This window comes from Oryctolagus cuniculus, chromosome 1 (assembly GCF_964237555.1).
Source record: "Oryctolagus cuniculus chromosome 1, mOryCun1.1, whole genome shotgun sequence".
In the NCBI taxonomy this organism is placed as follows: Eukaryota; Metazoa; Chordata; class Mammalia; order Lagomorpha; family Leporidae; genus Oryctolagus; species Oryctolagus cuniculus.
In genome coordinates this window covers 163257079-163278180 of record NC_091432.1, presented here as the reverse complement: position 1 = coordinate 163278180, position 21102 = coordinate 163257079, and the positions used below count along the sequence as shown (strand labels likewise).

At 46.0% G+C, this 21102-nt stretch overlaps 1 protein-coding gene across 20 annotated transcripts in view; it reads right to left on the bottom strand.

Moving 5' to 3' along the window:
- The window catches only part of LOC138844174 (uncharacterized), a 411900-nt gene extending 394257 nt beyond the window's left edge, over positions 1-17643 (bottom strand). For 15 of the 20 annotated variants that reach the window (XM_070051340.1, XM_070051345.1, XM_070051341.1 and 12 more), the window contains exons 1-3: positions 11972-17643; positions 7328-7459; positions 6871-6934 (exon numbers count right to left, since the gene is read on the bottom strand). In XM_070051340.1, the coding sequence (XP_069907441.1) occupies positions 12724-13710 (987 nt within the window). In that variant the 5' untranslated portion in view covers positions 13711-17643 and the 3' untranslated portion in view covers positions 6871-6934; positions 7328-7459; positions 11972-12723. Of the gene's footprint in view, positions 1-4942; positions 5916-6870; positions 6935-7327; positions 7460-9725; positions 11147-11971 lie in introns of those variants that run through there. The other 5 variants (XM_070051322.1, XM_070051339.1, XM_070051374.1 and 2 more) reach the window with 4 other exon arrangements.
- Between the last annotated feature and the right edge of the window lie 3459 nt (positions 17644-21102).

Here is a 21102-nt window from a genome sequence, read left to right as displayed (position 1 = left end):
GATCAGCGCAGTGTGCCGGCCACAGCGCGCCAGCTGCAGCGGCCATTGGAGGGTGAACCAACGGCAAAAGGAAGACCTTTCTCTCTGTCTCTCTCTCTCACTGTCCACTCTGCCTATCAAAAACAAACAAACAACAACAAACAAAAAAAAGAACAAAGCACTGTCAAAAGTGAGACATAAACATGAATCTGTGGCTTGATACTTGGAATCAGTCATGCCTGAAGTCATTCTCACATGTAAATTCATGAAGACTAATACATTTATTTTCTTATTTAAGATAGTTTTATCTGGGGCTGGCGCCGTGTTGCACTTGGTTAATCCTCCACATGCTGCACCGGCATCCCATATGGGCACCAGTTCTAGTCCTGGTTGCTCCTCTTCCACCTCAGCTCTCTGCTATGGACTGGGATAGCAGTAGAAGATGGCCCAAGTGCTTGGGTCCGTGCACCCGCATGGGAGACCAGGAAGAAGCACCTGGCTCCTGGCCTCGGATCGGCACAGCTCTGGCTGTTACGGCCATTTGGGAAGTGAACCAACAGAAGGAAGACCTTTGTCTCTCTCTCTCTCTCTCTCAGTGTTTGTAACTCTACCTGTCCAATAAGTAAATAAAATCTTTAAAAAATAGTTTTATCTGGTTTTTATCTTGAAGATAAAGGTTTTGATAAAGATATTGCTCTAAAACAGAAAGGAAATAAATGCATCAACTTCCCAAATGATTCATGAATTGATTTATTATAAACAGATACTGAACACTTAACCTATGGTGATTCCATGTTTGGTATTAGAGACTTGGAGATAAGTAAGACACTATCCTTCCCTAAAATGTCTTCGATATATTATACAATTTGGTAACCAAGTGTTTGGAGTTTAATGTGCACTGGGGATGTTTGAGTTTATTAGTATTAAGAAATAGAACAGTCTGTATCTGCTCAAGAACCCAGTAACTTTATACAATCCAGATCAGTGTGCCTTGGTATCCCATAAGGAATTTACTTTCATATACTTCAGTGAAATAGGTAAATGAATATTAAAAAGAAAAGAGAGGTGTGGAAAGAGAGGTGAGGCAGTCACATGTTTTGATGCCTCTACAAGGTCCATTCCTTCCGATAATGACTTGGGGAACCACCTGCACCACTGCCCACTAGTGTTGTGAGCCAGTTAAACATGGTACTCCCATTCCTAGACACAGGGAAGACCACAAGATGCAATTTTGATTAATTAATTAGGTCACTCATTCCAATCTCCCTTTCTCTAGTTTCTCTCCTCAAGTCACAGCTTCATGTCTCTTTTCTTTTCTTCAAACTCACTCTCATGTTGATCTCAGCCAATCTTGTGGCTTTAAATATCAGGCATCTACTGATGTCTCCCGAATGATATTCACAGTACAAGACTCTCCCTACATGCCTAACCAGCATGTCCACCTGCCTACTCCTGACACCTCTACTTGGTGTCACCCTTAACACACCCAAACCAAGCTCTCAGTCTCTACTAAAACCTGCTGTTTCCTGTAGCCTTTTCCATCTTCAGAGTTATTCAGGCCAGAAAATCTGGAATCCATCTCTTCGTTTCAGCCTCAAACCCAAACTACTACCTAATCTTCTCAGTTCTTTCTTGAAAAAAAAAAAAAATCTGAACCCAATCATTTCTCTTCCCCTGCACTGGGATCACTCTCCCCAAGCCCAAATCACCTCCCACGTGGATGACTGCAGACACCTTCTCATGGCTGGCCTGGATTCTGCTTTACGTGGCCTTTAGTGTATTTTCAACAGAGCAGTCAGAGGGAACCTTGTAAAACGCAAGTCAGCACCAGCCCCCCTACCAGGAAAGTCACTCCCACGCAAACATCAACCTCTGCCAGGTCTTCAAACAAACACCACCTCCTAAGGTCGACCCTTTCTGGATGCTCAATTTAACCCTGCAGCACCATCTCCATTTCCCTCCTTTGTTTATCATCCATAACATGCATTTCCATCTTTATGAACAGATTTCATTCACTGTTTCTGGTGAGCCATTACCAGCCTCTCCTCACTAGAATGGAAGTACCATGCTGGCAGGGATGTCTGCTTGCTTCTCTACTGTGACCCTAGCATCTAAGAGGGTCCCTTGCACTAGATAAATATGTGAGGAAGAATTGGATGAGTGGGGGAAAAAACATGGTATTCTCTTAAAGGAGGGGACCACTAACAGAAAATGGGGGAAGCACACTGATTCTAGCACCAGCACCCATTTAGAGACCGCACTCTGACACTGACCACCTGGATCTGCTGAGCTGCCCCACCTTCCTTGAGGCCCACTTCTGCTCTTCCATCAGTTTTATGGTTGCCCATATCCACCCAGGAAAATTCCCCTTTACAGTAGGTAGGGTCAGTTTCTGTTGCTAAAGATCCCTAGCTGATTTAGACAGTTTCTTACTACACCGTCATCCTGTGACAATGTGAAAACAATTTTAACTGCAAAGGCCCAGGAAGAGTAATTTAAGTTCATTGAGAATAATATTAATAAATTACTCTGAACCCTTCCTGAAATGCTGTGGGAGTCTCGGTTCTTACCTCACGTCAAAGAATTTCCACGTGGACAGGGCAGTGAGCAAAGTGAGATTTCTGAAGGTGAGAAACCCCTTGCCACAGCAGTCACGAGGGGGGCTCCAAGGGAGGAGCTGCCAAAGCAGCTTCCCGATGTCTGCTCTTTATAAACATTAGCTGGCTCCGTCTGATTGGCTCCTTCCTCAAAACCAGACACAGATTTAACCAATCAGGGCCGGAGCAAACTAAGGGCTATTTAGAAGGCCAGGATTACCAAAATGTGTAGCCTTGATAAAACTAAATGCGATTAACTGATCTTTCTTCCGACAGAAATAACCGCCTATTACTTCACCTACCCAGTCACAAAACGACCACTCTGTTGCTTATTTTAAACCAGCAACACCTTGTTCACTTATCACATACAAATTTTCTTCAGAAAACAAAAATATTTCCACAGCCTACAGAGGCGAAACCACACGCGGGCGGGCTAAGGGAGAGCGAACTGAAACTTTCGGGCTTATCTTGCCGAATCCCAGGAAACTCCGGGAAGCTTCACTTGGAGAAGAACTCGTCAGGACGACGGGACAGCAAACACTAATGTAAGCTACCGACCGCTCTGTCAACTTAACGAGCTTTAAGGCCAAGATCTCCAACCACCGAAGACGTGCATGCGCCTCTAGAGGCCTGTTGAAGATCCGCGCCTGCGCACACAGCCGGGCCCCCCCCACCCGCTCCTACTTCAGCTGACCAATCAACTTCCACGCCTGACGCAAATGCACGCACGGCCTTCCTCTTCCTAATAAGCGGCTCCTGCGGGTTAGGAGCAGGCGGTGACTTAACCTGCTACGCCATAATGCCGGCAGTACAGCTGCCGGTTCCTTGTTGGCGGCTTCAAAGTAAAAAAATTCCCCTACAAGTGTCAGTGAAGGGCCGGCGCTGCGGCGCAGTAGATGAATCCAACGCCTGCGGCACCGGCACCCCATAGGGGCGCCGGGTTCTAGTCCCGGCTAGGGCACCGGATTCTGTCCCGGTTGCCCCTCTTCCAGGCCAGCTCTCTGCTGTGGCCAGGGAGTGCAGTGGAGGATGGCCCAAGTGCTTGGGCCCTGAACCCGCATAGGAGACCAGGAGAAGCACCTGGCTCCTGCCATCAGATCGGTGCTCTGGCTGTAGTGGCCAGTTGGGGAGCGGATACCTTTCTGTATCTCCAAGCCAGGAGCTTCTTCCAAGTCTTCCAGGCCGGTCCAGAGGATCAAGGATTGGAGCCATCCTCTGCTGCTTTCTCAGGCCAGTGAGCTGGATCAGAAGAGCAGCCAGGACTGGAATCACTGTCAGAGGCTTGGCCTACTGTGTAACAGCACCGCCCCTGGTGATCACTGTCAAATGGCGACCTCCCTCACCTTCCAGCACCTGAACTCCGGTCCCTGGTGTCTAGTTTTCTGTAGCACCTCCCTGATGCGCTAGTTAATTCAATCACTTCTTGGAACATTTACCTGTTCTGTCACTGATCTATTACCTAAATATAACCTGTAAAGCTTACAGAAGAACAGTAGCTGGCATTTGGTGGAGGTTGATAAATTTTGCTGATTGAAAAAATGTTTACAAAAACCCATGCATCCTCAAGCAGTCCCAGAAAGATGAGGCGTACAGTGGCAAGGCTTCAGGTCCACCCCCCACCCCCATTCTCTCTCTCTCTCTCTCTCTCCACTTCTATCTTCTGCAACTCTGCCTTTCAAATAATTAAATAAATCTTAAAAAAATTTTAAGAATTAGATGAAAATAAACGGATTATAAATTTTATTGAAGTATGTCATTACAAAAATTAAAGAAAAATGAAAAATATATGAATAAAATATAAATGAAATACATGTGATAGGTTTTCTGTAAATAAACTTTAAAACTAATAAAATAAAAACACTTAAAAATAAAAATTTGAAACATGAAATTTAAAAAGCTAAAGATAAAATATGATTAAAATTAAAAACAACAATACTTTTAACAAACTAAAAATTAAATTTAAAATTAAAAACTAAATCTGAAATTAAAATTTGAAAATAAAATAAAAACTAAAAGTTATGAATTACAATGAAACTAATAAAATTAAATACATGAGATGGTTTTTCTTTAAGGGAACAAAATTTTAAAAAGTAAATCAAAAATTTAAAAATTTAAAAATAAAATTTGAAACAAATGAAATGAAATCTTAAAATTAAAAAAGTTAAGATAAAATATGATTAAAATTAAAAACCATTACTTAAAACTTTTAACAAAATAAAAACTAAGAAGTGAAATTTAAAATAAAATAAAAACTAAAAATTTATTAAAATTTAAAACTAAAATGAAAACTAAAAATAATTAGTTACAATGGAAATTCATAAAATTCAATAAAAATGAAAAATATAAAATAAAATTAAGACCTTCAAAGAAAACTGAGAAACTGAATATTAACAGATAAATTTCTTGAAAGACTGTCCAAAGTGAGTCCATTGTGAACTGTAAAATGGGATAGTTCTGCCTAAGGTAGACAACATCGTGAAGAACATTTCAAGCACAGCGGTGTAGGGTTCTGTTCCGGGAATCCAGACTGAGACTGTTCCAAGTGTCCTAAAGGAGAGAGGTATCGGACGAGAGAGATCTGAAGTTGAAATGAGGAGACAATTCCACCCGAAGTGGCCTCCAATAGACTCAGCAACCAATCACTGTAGGGACGGCGACCTCGACTCAGCAACCAATCACTGTAGGGACGGCGACCTCCACAACGTGCAGCGATGCGGCCCCTACAACATGCAGCAGTGCACCCCAAAACCTGCTGCACAGCGACCACCAGCTTGCAGCAATGCAACACGACAATCTGCTCATTGCGACCACGACAGTGTGCAGCAATGCATGACTCTATGCTGTGAGGCCACGATCTGCATCAATGCACCAACCACAATATGCAGCGATGCGACCACCACAGTGGGCAGCATTGCGGCCAGCACAATTTGCGGTGATTCAGACACTTTAGTCTGCGGCGATGTGATCTCCTCCAACTGAGGGACATGAACATCACACACTGGAGCCATCAACCTCTCTGGTCTGAGGGACGTGACCATCGTCTGTACTGACTGGGACACTCTTGGTCTGGAATGAGTGCGCCCTCCGGGTTGGAGGGATTGCGATCTCTTCGGTCTGTGACTGCCTCTGTCCATGGTGAAGGTGACCTCAATGTCTGCAGCCACAGTAACCTCCACGGTCACGGGCACCCATGACCTCTGCGGTCCAGAGAGTCTACAAGCTCCACGACTCTGACATGTGTGTGCCCGGTCACATGACGAGAGCTTCCCAGATAATTGATCGACCCTTTGATTCCTTTTTCTCCTCCTTTACAGGCTTGAATGATGCAGAGATTCTCATCTGTAGGAGGAGGGATTCAGAGAGGAGTGGCTAAGTCTTGGGGTTTGGGGGAGATCAGAAAGGGAGGTGATGGAACCAGGGATGAAGTTTTCTGTAGCACCTCCTTGATGTGCTGGTTAATTTAATCACTTATTTTTTACTACTTGTTCTGTCATTGATCTATTACCTAAATATAAACTGTAAAGCAAACAGAAGAACAGTAGCTGGCATCTGGTGGAGGTTGATAAATTTTGCGGATTGAATAAATGTGTACAAAAACCCAGGCATCCTCAAGTTTATTGATTTAAGGACTGATGCAAAGGGGGAGGTGGGAGGCTTTGAACAAGGTTCTGTGAGAAGCAGTATTTGGAGTTTTCACACACCTAATACATATATGTGTTTGTTCATTTAAGTCAGCTTAAGAGAGGAACTCAGAACTGGTTAAGGAAAATACATCACAAACAATTTTACTGTACATTCTTTAGAATTCTGTTTAAGTAAATACAAATATTGAAAACATACACATGCATATAAATGTCTGCTCATTGATTTATTTAATGCTTCACAAAATCCCTTGAGATAGATAAGTATCAGTATCCTTATTTGACAGACGACCTCATTTCCTCAAAGTACATCATCATTTAGTTCAGGATGTAACTCAGATCCTCCCTAGAAACCTACAACTTATTAATAAGATCCTGGAAACCTACAAGAGTCATTCAGCATCCAACAATTCACACACTGCAGACCCAATTACATGTTGTCCACTTTAACAAAGGGAAGTAGAGATTTAGCCACACAAAGTAAAGGCAATATTAAATACTATTCTCTGCTAATATTAGTGATGGAAAAGTAGGTGTCTCTACCAGTAAGATAGTTGAGATCATCATAGCAGCATTACGGTCATGGAGGTGTTCAGAAAGTCTGCCTCTCTCTTTCACTCAGAATAATTCCCATAATATGCAATTATACTTACTTAAACTAAAACGGACAATTGGGTAATTAGGAGTTCTTCAGTCTTATCCTCCCAGAAGTTTCACCTATAAAATGAAAATAGTTTGTCTGAACACTTTCAGCTACAAAGCAGTTTTTTGGTTCTGAATTTCATGGTGAATGAAATCAGTTTCATTTATAGACCTCTTACATATTTCTCTGTTTTGTGTTTGGACGGAATCAAGAAGTGAAAAGTCAAGATAAACAAATGATAACTTAAATGATACAGGAAATATTTTGTTGACTTACATGAACAGCAGAATTCAATGCAATTAAGCCCAAATGTTTATAATATTTTAGTGCTGTTTGGTAAGGTAGAATCTTTAAGTAAAAAAAAAAAAAAATCACGCATCCTATTTGGGATCTGCAAGCTGCAAACCCTTCAGTTACTGGTTAGACTCATTCCAGAGAATCATCTTCAGGTACTACCCCTTTCTTACCTGATGTGTACCTCAGTTTTCATCCTATGCCAGATATCTGTTAATACTCAGTGCTCTAATTTCAATCTTGCCAAGACCTGTACAGTTTTACAGGACAGAGGATCATATCTCTTATTTCCCTGTGGTCAGAACCTGGTGAAAGTGCAAGAGGAAGAGTTCAAGGACATCTGCCTGGGTTCCCAATTAAACAGAACAGAATATTGTATTTCATAGAATATTGCTCAATCATGGGATATTTTTGGCTCTATTTTCATATCAAGCAAGTTGCATTTTAAATTTAAATTTTAAATTTTAAATTAAATTTAAATTTAATTTTGCAGTAATGACAATGCAGACATGAGCTCTTCCTTTCTTGGTCACATTAGATACATGGAGCTAGATACCAAGCCCATCTGCTCTGGGAGAATCAGGAATGCATGAGCATGTCTGGCTTTAGTATAAAGAAAAATGTACCTACAGAGGACATTTGAGCAGTTTTATAAACCACTAAAATTAAAAAGCAGAGCATCTTAACACAGGACAGATAGAACCTAGCCTTCAGTGATGCCACAGTGCTGGGAGAGAAACGCAGAGGGAAGAGGCGAGCGGGAGGAGGGGGTCCCTGGTCATTCCCCCTCTGGGACTCACTTACGCCTGGCTCCTCCTTCTTGACGCTCAAACACAGAGACTTCCGGAGTCAGCCTGTGCAATCATAACAGAAAGCTACTTACTCATGCTATTCTCACTGCAAACTGGCACAGCCTGGCCTGACGCATCACCACTAGCCCATGTGGACTCTTAATCCACGGTGAGTCACAAAGCAAAGAAAGAGGAGCAGAGGCAGAACAAGAACATGGTTTTACTGATAACAGGGCTGGGAAAGTCTAAGGAACAGGGAGTGCTGGTGGGCAGCAGGGCGAGTCCTCCAGGCTCTAACAGTGAAGACGCTGTGCAGAGTTGGGTCCTCAGGCAACCACGTGAAGTCAGGGAGGGTGCGGCCGGTGATCTACGCAGAGGTCCCGTACAGTCCACACGGGGGCCTTCACATCCACTGCAGTGCTCATTAGGCTCGCCTGCCCCATGCCTTCCAGCATACACACACTTAAAACATACACACATGCACATCACACACACACAATAAGCTTTGGGGCCTCTGGCTTCTCTAAGAAGAGTGCAGGATAAATTTTAAAGGGAATGATAGGGAAAAAAGAAATGCTTTGGTATCTACTATGAAGCCAAGCACAGGGGAGTACTCCAGCAGCTGCTGACTGTACCCACAGAACACACAGAGCACAGCTGCTCCCAAACCCAAGCACTTAGTCAACAATGCTGGTTTCACCAAAGTCAAAAGGGACATCTAACACTGGCTGCCTGGAACCCTGGCATTTTTACTGAAAGGGAAGCTATAGTTTAACTTTTTTAAATTTGCAAGGCAGAGAGAGATCCCACCCCAGTTTCCTGTTGCAAGTGTATGATCACAGAACCCCCTTGTGTTTTGCCCAGGTGGGCCCAGGTGCTATGTATCAGACCATAAGTATTTCCAGTCAGAGCAGTTACAGTGCTGGCCTCCATGGCATCACCCACAAGCCCAGGGCCCACCTGGCCCCAGGTGCCTTGGTGGTAAGAAGGTCCATTAGGGCTGCCTATCAGAGGTTATGGCAGTGGTCCCAGAAAAATGCACTGCCTGAGTCCTGGCCCTCTCTGCGCCCCAGGGTTACTGATATGAAGACAGAGCAAAAGGGCCTTCAACCACAGGAAAGGTGTTGATTCCTCCGGCTGCACCACTTATGTGCTACAGAAATAGGTTCCAGGTGCTCTCAATGAAAATCGAACAAGACAGGTGTCCATACAAAGGGCAGGTGCTGGAGTTTGCAACTGCAGCACTCTGATATGGCCACACAGGCTCCAAGTGCTAGGATGGAATGTGGAAAGAAGTCTCCTAACACATTTTGTTTCACCAAAGTCATGGATCTTCTAAGTGTAGGTATCTGCTATCTAGATAAACCCCAGTTGCACTGCTGGGAAGCAAGCACAAGGGCATAGACATGGGTGCCATCCACTACAAAGTATGGTGTGTGTGTGTGTGTGTGTGTGTGTGTGTATAGGGCAGGAGGGCCACAGATGCCTGGAATGTGAGGAGCACTGGAAGTGAGTCCACACATAGCAATGTTGCTGACCCCTCCCCTTGCAACAGCCATGCTCTGGCAAGGTGGCTCCAAAGTTACTGACCCAAAGCATGGACAGGAATGGTGCTAACTGTCCCTGTTCCTAAGCACTGGAATTGGAAGGGGTAGGGAGGGAGGGGGGTTGGAAGGGAGACAGAAAACCCAAACTCCCACCATCCAGAGGGACTGCTGGCTCCAAAGACACTACTGGCTCTAGAGGAAGTTGCCAAACAATGAGGTATGGTCCACAGTGCTGGGAAGTCTGGTGGCAACTACAAAGCCAAAAAAGTCTCTGTCCTGATAGGGTGAGCCAGTCAGGCTTTGTCTGGTACAACACATGCAGAGCATGTCAAACCCACATACCTGATAGCATCAGGCAGGCCCTAGGTGGCTGAGCAGCAGAAGTTAGTTCAACTGCTCATGCTTAGATCATTGGTCTCCCTCCAAAAGAAAGAGCTCTCTGGCCAGCGCCGCGGCTCACTAGGCTAATCCTCCGCCTTGCGGCACCGGCACACCAGGTTCTAGTCCTTGTCGGGGCGCCGGATTCTGTCCCGGTTGCCCCTCTTCCAGGCCAGCTCTCTGCTGTGGCCAGGGAGTACAGTGCAGGATGGCCCAAGTACTTGGGCCCTGCACCCCATGGGAGACCAGAAGTACCTGGCTCCTGCCATCGGATCAGTGTGGTGCGCCGGCCGCAGCACGCCGGCCGCAGCGGCCATTGGAGGGTGAGCCAACGGCAAAGGAAGACCTTTCTGTCTCTCTCTCTCACTGTCCACTCTGCCTGTCAAAAAAAAAAAAAAAGAGCTCTCACAATGTGACCCCATGTGTCAGCAGAGTGGGAGCTCCTGGATTATAGGGATGATTGGTATTACAGTTAGTTCCTGGGCTGACCATGCAGGCAAACCAGCAGTAAGCGACTTGACTAAGGCAATGCTATGAATGGTGGTGTGTTCCCAGCACCAGCAAGCACCATAGAGAATGGGAGGCAGGTCTCCTTGGACACTGAGGGAGGATAGAAGATAACAGACTTGGAAGGAGGGCAACATCCTTCAAATTAGTGATGCCCCCACAGGCTTGGACAGCGATGCTGCAGAGGCACTGCCTGTTGGGGTGGAGGGGACTGCAGGAAACATTGTGGGATGGCCTATAATTTTTTTTTAATTTTTTTTTGACAGGCAGAGTGGACAGTGAGAGAGAGAGACAGAGAGAAAGGTCTTCCTTTGCCGTTGGTTCACCCTCCAATGGCTGGCGCGGCTGGCGTGCTGTGGCCGGCACACCACACTGATCCGATGGCAGGAGCCAGGTACTCATCCTGGTCTCCCATGGGGTGCAGGGCCCAAACACTTGGGCCATCCTCCACTGCACTCCCTGGCCACAGCAGAGAGCTGGCCTGGAAGAGGGGCAACCGGGACAGAATCCGGCGCCCCGACCGGGACTAGAACCTGGTGTGTCGGCGCCGCAAGGTGGAGGATTAGCCTAGTGAGCCGCGGCGCTGGCCGTGGGATGGCCTATAAATTCAGAAGCATTGATGAGAGTCTCTTTGTTCTAGTTATTCAGGGTTCTTAAGGTTGGAATGAAGAGCAGTTTCTGGGCTAAAGGGATGGTCAAAAATTGCAGTGGGAACCCTTAGTCTAAGTGAGCTGGTGCCTTATCTCTTTTCACTGGATCCCGGAACCACCTGAAAGAGAAGGTGGAGCATGGGATCAGAAATGGGGGTTGAAAGTATGGATGAAGATACAACCCCTACATTGAGACTAGAACTAAGGGGAGGAAGAGGGTCAGCAGAGACAGAGGAGCAGACTTGTGAGTTATGTGTGCTGTTTCCTTAGGAAAATGTAGTTTCCTTAGGAAAATGTAGTGGGGGGAAGGCAGAGGGACAGATAAGCTTGGGGTGGGGCAGGCAGTTCTTCCAAGCCAAGCAGTGGTAGCAACACTCGGGACCTGCCGTGTCTATGTGGGTGGGGATGGGGAGTCTACACTCTCTGCCACTGGTGGACCACGGCTGGCGTTGTGGCACAACAGATAGTCACCACCCGTGATGCTGGCATCTCATATGGGCACTGGTTCAAGTCCCAGCTGCTATACTTCTGATCCAGATCCCTACTAGTGTACCTGAGGAAAGCAGTAAAAGATAGCCCAAGTGTTTGGGCCTCTACACTCATGTGGGGGACCTGGATGAAGCTCCTGGCTCCTGGACTCAGCCTGACCCAGTGCTGGTTGTTGTAGCCATCTGTGGCAACAACAAGCATATGGAAGATATCTCTGCCTCTTTCTTTCTCAGTAACTCTGATTTTCAAATAGATAAGCAAATATGAGAGAGAGAGAGAGACAAGAGAGAGAGAGAGAGAGAAGGGGAGGGGAGGGGAAACTGGAAGGACAGTTTAATTTACCCAGTGACTGTCCCATCCCAAGGCCTCTATTTTATCCTCCATGGCCTTAGTGTTCAGTGCCTTCTCCCCCTCAACAGCAATGGAAGTCTATTTGGGAGGCAGGGGCAACTCACATGAGTGACACAGGAGAGGAGTCCTGCAGGTGTCAGAAGTGACAGAGTAAGAGGCATCCCTGTGGGCCCCAGGCTCAACTGAAGACCAGCAGAGGCAGGTGGCACAGTGCTATTGTCAGATGGACCATCTGTGAAGTTTGCTGCCTGCATGGTCTGGCCTTCTGTCCATAGGCCTTGAGAGCGGGGCTCCTGGCATTCCCTCTTAGGGCAGCGAGAGACAGCCTGCAGCTGGCTTTGGCAGCACTGCCAAGCTGCAGAAGGGGCTGTGCCTGAGGCAGGGTCCCTGCAGTGAGGCTGTGTGGCCACAGGACCAGCAGGCACTGCACTGCAGACCTGGAGGCTTTCCTGGATAGGCCCAGCCAGGCCTGCTATGCCAGGGAGGGAGCGCAGTCTCCCTGGGCAGCCAACAGTCTAGACGGTTTTTCTTCAAAGGGAGAGGGGCTGGTTTTCTCCTCTTGCTCTGCCATCTCCCTTCGGTTCTTCAGTCTCTGTGGGCTCAGGAAGGTGCTGACGACTTATTCTGGGCCCCTCATAGTCACTGGGGTGGCCACTTCCGGGACAACACTGGGCCTCCTTTCTCTGGCTGTCCATGGAGTAGCAAGGCTGCAGGTTTCCCTTCCAAAGGCCAGAGGCACCTGCATGGGAAGGAGGTCTTCCTGGTCTCCAGGGTTCCAGCTGGTTTGTTCCCAGGAAGAGGAGATCTGATCTGCTTCTCTTCTTTTTCCTTCCCTTCCCCTGGCTGCTGGTCTCCTTCACTGGGTGGCCTCACCCTCAACATTACTGGGCCCAGACAGCAGGACACAACTTGATCCAGGTTCTTCATTGCCAGTGTTGCCCTGGGCCTCCTCCATGGGGGAATCCACCCAATGGCAGGGACGGAGATGTCCCTCCAAAGGCCTGCCTGCTGTGGGAAGGAGGTCTTCCTGGGCCTGCAGGGGCCTGGCTGCTTCCTCTCTTGGGTCTAGGAGGGCGATCTCCTCCACTTCCTCCTCTTCCTCTTCTTTCTCCCCTTCCTTCAGATACTCACTGGCAGGGCCCTCAGTGTCACTCGGCCCTGCAAGAGAGAGTGAATGTTGTGCAGGATCTTCACCACTAGCACCACCATGACCACACTCAGGCAGGCTCTGGGCCTCTTCATTCACAGTGTCCACCGAATGGCTGGGATGGAGTTGTCCCCCAAGAGTCCCAGGAGTGCTCTCTGGGGGAAGGAGGCCGCCCTCTGTCTCCAGGGGTCTGGCTAGCTCATCTCCTAGGCAAGGGGCACCACTTTTCTCTTCCTCTTTCTTATTGTTCACCCCTTCTTGAGGCGGTGCCTCCGCCTCAGCAGGTGGCAAGGGAGGCTTGAATACCCGGAACCTCTTGTTGGCCACGGGGGGCGGCAGAGTCACCCCGACGCGCCTGCTTCGTAGCCGCTGGAACTTCCGCATTTTGCGGACTGGCTTCTTAGAGAAGTACTCCGGGAAAAATCGGGCTAGGAATTGCTGCACTGGTCCCAGGGGATCTGGATCCTCAGAGAGGTCGTGGTGGAGGACAGAGCCGGGTGTGGCCTCCGGCTGGGGCTGGGGCTCAGGCTCAGGCTTTGGAGCGGGCAAGGGCGTGGGCGTGGGCGTGGGCGCAGACGCAGGCGCGGGCTCAAGCAGAGGAGCTACAGAATCATCCTCTCCCAGAGCCACCGCATCCAGGGCCGCAGGTGCCACGCAGCAGGAGCTGCAGTGACATTTTCGAAAACAATTTCCCATCGTGAAAGACACGCTCACAGGTCTGATGGATGCCCTGTGGAGGAGATGCTCTCCTCCACGTGCTGTCCGTGGAAGACCTCGTGCACAAATGCTGAGATAAGTGCCTGTGAAGCCACATCAGAAGTGACAATGAGGGGGCGTGGCACAAGAGGGAGGGGCGCAACAGCAGCCCAGGGGTTGGGGGTGGGGATGCAACAGAAGGCACCAAAAGGCAAAACACCAGGCTTGGCTCTAGGCCCATCATGACTTTGTTGCACCTGCGGGCCGTCCTGCTGCTGGCTGCTGGTGTTTGGTGCTACAAGGGCCACTGCAGAGCCTGGGCTTCAACCTGGGCTTGGCCTCCATGGACTTCTTATTTTCCCAGGACCCAGCCCGAGCCCCTACTGGCCACGTGTTGCAGACTCCCTCCCCTAGCCACCAAGGGAAGAACCAGTTGAAAACAGCCTGGGAGCACCACATATCCCACCAGACTCATCCAAGTGTCCTGTTCAGCACCCACAGGACACAGTTGCACCTTCACCATGGCCACCCTGGCTGCCTGCATCAACAGGCTTGGCTTCAGGGTCTCCTGGGAGGGGATGTGGTGCGCTGACCTGACTTGGTGCTGTCACCCTTGACAGCTGTTGCTGGCAAGCAGGCTCTCCTCCCTGTTATCTACCAATGAGGTTGAACACATGTCCTCACACTGTCCTTCAGGTCACACAGAGGTTGGTCACCCAGATGGCTCTGACCCCAGGCTTTGTGACTGCAGAGCATGCACTCTGAAATGTGCTGCCTCCTTGTCTTTTATGCATCAGGCACGGCTGGGGTTTCTATACTATTTAGGGTCCTTGGTGCCATGACAGACCTATCATGAGCACGTGTGGCTCCAATCTCCTTGGAAGCGCTGGGGCAGCATCACTAGCTGCACATGCTATCATCCCATGTCTCTTTACTAAAGGAGCCTTGCAGCCCAAATGTTCTTCTTGGCCTAGGTGGAAGTGTAGAAAATATGTAAAGACTATACTTTAGATCCAGTTTGGTCTCTCCTGATGGAAATGTGCCAGTGGATTAGTCCGTGCAGATAAAAGGCAAGGCCAGTTTCCCTGACCTTCGTGGTCTAAGTCTAGAAAGCAAAGATGATTTATTCATGAGTCCACAGGGGAGCACTGTATTGGATTAAGGTCAGGTGAACATGTTTTGGTCCATGTGCATCTACTTCAGTGTACAGTAGTGTCACCTCTGTCACTTTAGATTTTCTTATGCCCAAGAGAGGAAACATACTGCTGGATGTCAGCATAAGGGAAACATGTAACCCTCCTAGAAGCTGGAATTCCAGCATGGCGTTTAAGGACCATATTAATCCTCATTTCTTTGCTTTACTTCATTAGAGCATTTTTCTCTCTCATGGGGCTGATGTGTGTCAGTCATATGACATGCAGAAGTTTGAGAACAATGAATATTAAAAATAATCATGTTTATTTTTGATATATATTTTATTTGAAAGGTAGAGTGACAGAGAGAGAGAGAGAGAGAGAGAGAGAGAGAGAGAGAGAGAGAAAGGAAGATATTCCATCTGCTGGTTCAGTCCCCAGATGGCCACAAAGGCCCAGGCTGAGCCAAGGCCAGGAGCCTGGCATTCCATGCAGGTATACTACATGGGTAGCAGGGGTCCCAGCAGTTGCACAATCTTCCACTGCTTTCCCAGGCACATTATCAGGGAGCAGGATGGGAAGCAGTGCAGATGAGACTTGAAATGACACTCAGATTTGGGATGACAGCAACGCTGGCCGTGGCAACTTAACCTGCTATCCCACAACACTGGCCCACTGTATCTTTGAATATAAAAATCCATTTACAATGGCACTGAACATAATTTATGAATTACAAAATTTGTTTTAGCCTTCTGCTCATAGATTCCTTTCATAGTAGCATCAGAACAAATTGGAACATCTACCCCCAATACTCTTGGATGTTGGTAGTTTGCATAGGTTTTACTAACACCCAAATTCTTTTTGAAAAGAGAATTATACTACAAGCCCTTTATAACCCCTTGGAACAGAAATTATGTACACTTATGGCCCTTAACTTTAACTCCTTGATACCATTTGAGAAGGTTCAATAAGGAACATGATTTTGTTGGATAAGAACATGTTAATACATATTTTAGCATTATTTCCTACAGGAACTCTAAAATGAGGATTATATGCCACATATATTTGAAAACAATAAATTACAGTCATGCTATTTATATTTTCACAAAAGAAGAAAAAAGTCATCCAACTTATGATGAATGTAGGGAATCTGGGGCAATAATAGCTAATTTGGACCAAAGAATTACACAAAACCACTTATCAATATTTCTTGTCAAATGGATATAGGTGGACCAGATGCTTTTTCTTTTTTTAAAAGATTTATTTATTTGAAAGTCAGAGTTACACAGAGAAAGGAGAGGCAGAGCGAGAGCGAGAGAGGTCTTCCATCTGATGGTTCACTCCCCAATTGGCCGCAAGGACCAGAGTTGCACTGATCCGAAGCCAGGAGCCAGGAGCTTCTTCCAGGTCTCCCACATAGGTGCAGGGGCCCAAGGACTTGGGCCATCTTCCACTGCTTTCCCAGACCATATCAGAGAGCAGGATCAGAAGTGGAGCAGCTGGGTCTTGAACCGGAGCCCATATGGGATGCTGGTGCTTCAAGACAGGGCATCAACCCACTGCGCCACAGCACCAGCCCCCAGATGCTTTCTTTGAGATCTAGAATATTCTGACTTGTTTTTGTAAGGTAAAAATAACAATAGGTTCTAAGTAGTTATTCTGATATAATTTGGTATGGCAATAGCAAACATGATAAGATAAAATTTGTCAAGACAAAACACATAAATAGGATTCAACAATGAAGACACTGCTTGGGGCACATGCAACCCACATAGGAGTATCAGGTTGGAGTCCGGGCTCTGGTTCTGATTCAGTTTCCTGCTAATGTGCATACTAAGAGGCATGGGGTGATGCTCAACTATGTGAGTCCTTGTACTCAAATGGTAGACCCAGACTAGGCTCTGGGCTCCTGGCCTCAGATTGGCCCAGTTCATTCAGATCTGGCTAAAAAGCCATGAGAGTATTTCAGGCATGCAAAGTCAAGACACTGTGGCAAAAAAAAAAAAATTACCTAAATGAAAGATCTCTGAGAGATCCCAGTGGAAAGAAGGGGCCATCAAAAAAGAAGGTACCTTTCTCTGAAGGGAGGAGAAAACTTCCACTTTGATGGCCTTGTCTAAATAAGATTGGAGTTTGTGAACTCAAGAGGCTTCCATAGCATTGGCAGCATATGACAAGAGCCTTGGTGATCACTGACATCATAAATAAGAGTGTCAATTGTTAAATCAACAACATGAGTCACTGTGCATTTACTCCCCATGTAGGACCTCTGTCCTTAATGAGTTGTACTATGAGAATTAACAGTAAAACTAGTCTTCAAACAGTACTTTATACTTTGTGTATCTGTGTGACTGCAAACTGTTGAAATCTTTACTCAGCATACAGTTGATCTTCTGTATATAAAGATAATTAAAAATGAATCTTAATGAAGAATGGGATGGGAGAAGGAATAGGAGATGAGATGGTTTGTGGGTGAGAGGGTGGTTATGGGCAGAAGAACTGCTATAATCCAAAAGTTGTACTTTACAAATTTATACTTATTAAATAAATTTTTCTATTAAAAACCAAAAACACCAGATTGGCCTAGCTGCAGATTTGGCAGGCACTTGGGAAGTGAACCAGCACACAAAAGATGTGTGTGTGTGTGTGTGTGTGACCTTTCAAAGTAAAATTTAATTTATAGTAAAAATTTTTAACAACAGTAATTTAGATTTTATAAGTGAGATTACTTTTAATTTGACAACTTTGTTTTTTTTAACTTTTATTTAATAAATATAAATTTCCAAAGTACAGCTTTTGGATTACAGTGGCTCCCCCACCCCCATAACTTCCTTCCCACCCACAACCCTCCCAACTCCCGCTCCCTCTCCCTCTCCCATTCCATTCACAACAAGATTCATTTTCTTTTCTTTTCTTTTCTTTTTTTTTTTTTTTTTTGACAGGCAGAGTGGACAGTGAGAGAGAGAGACAGAGAGAAAGGTCTTCCTTTTGCTGTTGTTTCACCCTCCAATGGCCACCACGGCTGGCGTGCTGTGGCCGGTGCATCGCGCTGATCCGAAGGCAGGAGCCAGGTACTTCTCCTGGTCTCCCATGGGGTGCATGGGCCCAACCACTTGGGCCATCCTGCACTGCACTCCCTGGCCACAGCAGAGAGCTGGCCTGGAAGAGGGGCAACTGGGACAGAATCCGGTGCCCCGACCGGGAATAGAACCCGGTGTGCCGGCGCCGCTAGGTGGAGGATTAGCCTATTGAGCCGCGGCACCACCCAAGATTCATTTTCAATTCTCTTTATAGACAGAAGATCAGTTTAGTATACATTAAGTAAAGATTTCAACAGTTTACACCCGCACAGAAACACAAAGTGTAAAGTACCGTTTGAGTACTAGTTATAGCATTAATTCACATTGGACAACACATTAAGGACAGAGATCCTACATGGGGAGTAAGTGCACAGTGACTCTTGTTGTTGACTTAACAAATTGACACTCTTGTTTTTGGCATCAGTAATCACCCTAGGCTCTTGTCATGAGTTGCCAAGGCTATGGAAGCCTTTTGAGTTCGCCCACTCCGATCTTATTCAGACAAGGTCATAGTCAAAGTGGAAGTTCTCTCCTCCCTTCAGAGAAAGGTACCTCCTTCTCTGATGGCCTGTTCTTTCATTGGGATCTCACTCGTAGAGGTCTTTCATTTAGGGTGTTTTTGTTTTTGTTTTTGTTTTCCAGAGTGTGTTGGCTTTCCATGCCTAAAATACTCTCATGGGCTCTTCAACCAGATGGGAATGCCTTAAGGGCTTATTCTGAGGCCAGAGTACTGTTTAGGACATCCACCATTCTATGAGTCTGCTGTGTATCCCGCTTCCCTTGTTGGATCATTCTCTCCTTTTTGATTCTATCAGTATTAGCAGACACTAGTCTTGTTTATGTGATCCCTTTAACCCTTAATCCTATCATTATGATCAATTGTGAACTGAAACTGATCACTTGGACTAGTGAGATGGCATTGGTACATGTCACCTTGATGGGGTTGAATTGGAATCCCCTGGCATGTTTCTAACTCTACCATTTGGGGCAAGTCAGCTTGAGCATGTCCCAAGTTGTACATCTCCTCCCTCTCTTATTCCCACTCTTATATTTAACAGGGATCACTTTTCATTTAAATTTAAACACCTAAGAATAATTGTGTGTTAATTACAGAGTTCAACCAATGGTACTAGAACAAAAAAAAATACTAAAATGGATAAAGTATTAAGTTGTTCATCAACAGTCAGGACAAGGGCTGATCATGTCACTGTTTCTCATAGTGTCCATTTCACTTCAACAGGTTTCCTTTTTGGTGCTCGGTTAGTTGTCACCGATCAGGGAGAACATATGATATTTGTCCCTTTGGGACTGGCTTATTTCACTCAGCCTGATGTTTTCCAGATTCCCCCATTTTGTTGCAAATGACCAGATTTGACAACTTTAAAACAGCATCAATCTTCAATCAAAATGAATAAACATGAGAGTAGCCAGCAACAGATGAGATGTTGGCAGTGACAAGAATCACAGCTGCCCACCTATCTTTGCGTTCCCTCAGTCCCTGTTATCTCCTCTTGACCACCAACAATTCACCGTAAATCATGTGGCATTAATGTGTGGGGATATATTTCATGATCTATGGGACTCATTAAATGAAACTTTTCTTTAAAATATCTTTTGTCTTGTTAGTGTTAGTCCCTTTTCTCTCATATCCTCTACAATATTCAGGGTTCAGCAAAAACAGACTGGCTTTGTGTAGCCGCCTCTTGGGGTGGTCTCTTCTTTACAGTTTTATCAATCACCTTTCCTATACACTTTTGATTTCCAAAAATTTACCAATTTTGGCTTTTATTGATCTACTAATGTTGATATTTCCACACATTCATTTAAGTGTGATTTCAGGGGAAGCACGAGGTCAAAACATGTTCCTGGGGGCCAGTGTTGTGGCACAGCCAGTTAAGCCACCACTTGAGATGCCAGCATCCCATATCAGAGTACCATTGCATGTCCTGGCTTCTCCACTTCCAAGCCAGCTTCCTGCACATGCACTTGGGAAAAAGTTGGAAGATGGCCCAAGTACTTTGGCTCTGCCATCCATGTGTGGGAAACCCTAATGAAATTCTTGGCCCCTGGCTTTGCCCTGGCCTACCCTAGGCTGTAGCGTCATTTGGGAAATAAAGCAGCAGATGGATGATCTCTCTCTCTCTCTCTGACTCTGTCACCCTGCCTTTTAAATAAGTAAATCTTCCAAATGAATTGTTTTCCTGATGTGGCATCTTGAACTCAAAGTTGCTGTTGATTGTAGCATTCCCATAGGAGTAAATCAACCACAGCATAAATAGATGTAACTTTCAAGGATTCAATTTATATTATGCAATCACTAAGTGTTTATGCTGGGGCCAGTGCTGTGGCATAGCGGGTAAAGGGACCATCTGCAGTACAGGCACCCCATATGGGCGCCGGTTCAAGTCCTGGCTGCTCCACTTCTGATCCAGCTCTCACCTATGGCCTGGGAAAGCAGTATAAGATGGCCCAAGTCCTTGGACCCATGCACCCACATCTGAGACCCAGAAGGAGCTCCTGACTCCTGGCTTTGGATAGTCACAGCTCTGACCATTGTGGCCAATTGGGGAGTGAATCAGCAGATGGAAGACCTCTTTTTCTTTTTTTTTTAACTTCTATTTAATGAATATAAATTTCCAAAGTACGATTTATGGATTACAATGGCTTCCCCCACATACCGTCCCTCCCACCCACAACCCTCCCCTTTCCCACTCCCTCTCCCCTTCCATTCACATCAAGATTCATTTTCGATTATCTTAATATACAGAAGATCAGCTTAGTATACATTAAGTAAGGATTTCAACAGTTTGCTCCCACACAGAAACATAAAGTGAAAAATAATAGATGATTTTTTTTAAATGATGATGAAATCAGATCAGACCTATTGTCATGTTTAATCCCAGTGAGAGTCAAGTTGGGAGTTGATAATTTTTTTTTTTTTTACAGAGGATCAGTTTAGTATGCATTAAGTAAAGATTTCAACAGTTTGCACCCCCATAGAAACACAAAGTGAAATATATTGTTTGAGTACTCGTTATAGCATTAAATCTCAATGCACAGCACATTAAGGACAGAGATCCTACATGAGGAGTAAGTGCACAGTGACTCCTGTTGTTGACTTTACCAATTGACACTCCTGTCTATGGCATCAGTAATCTCCCTATGCTCCAGTCATGAGT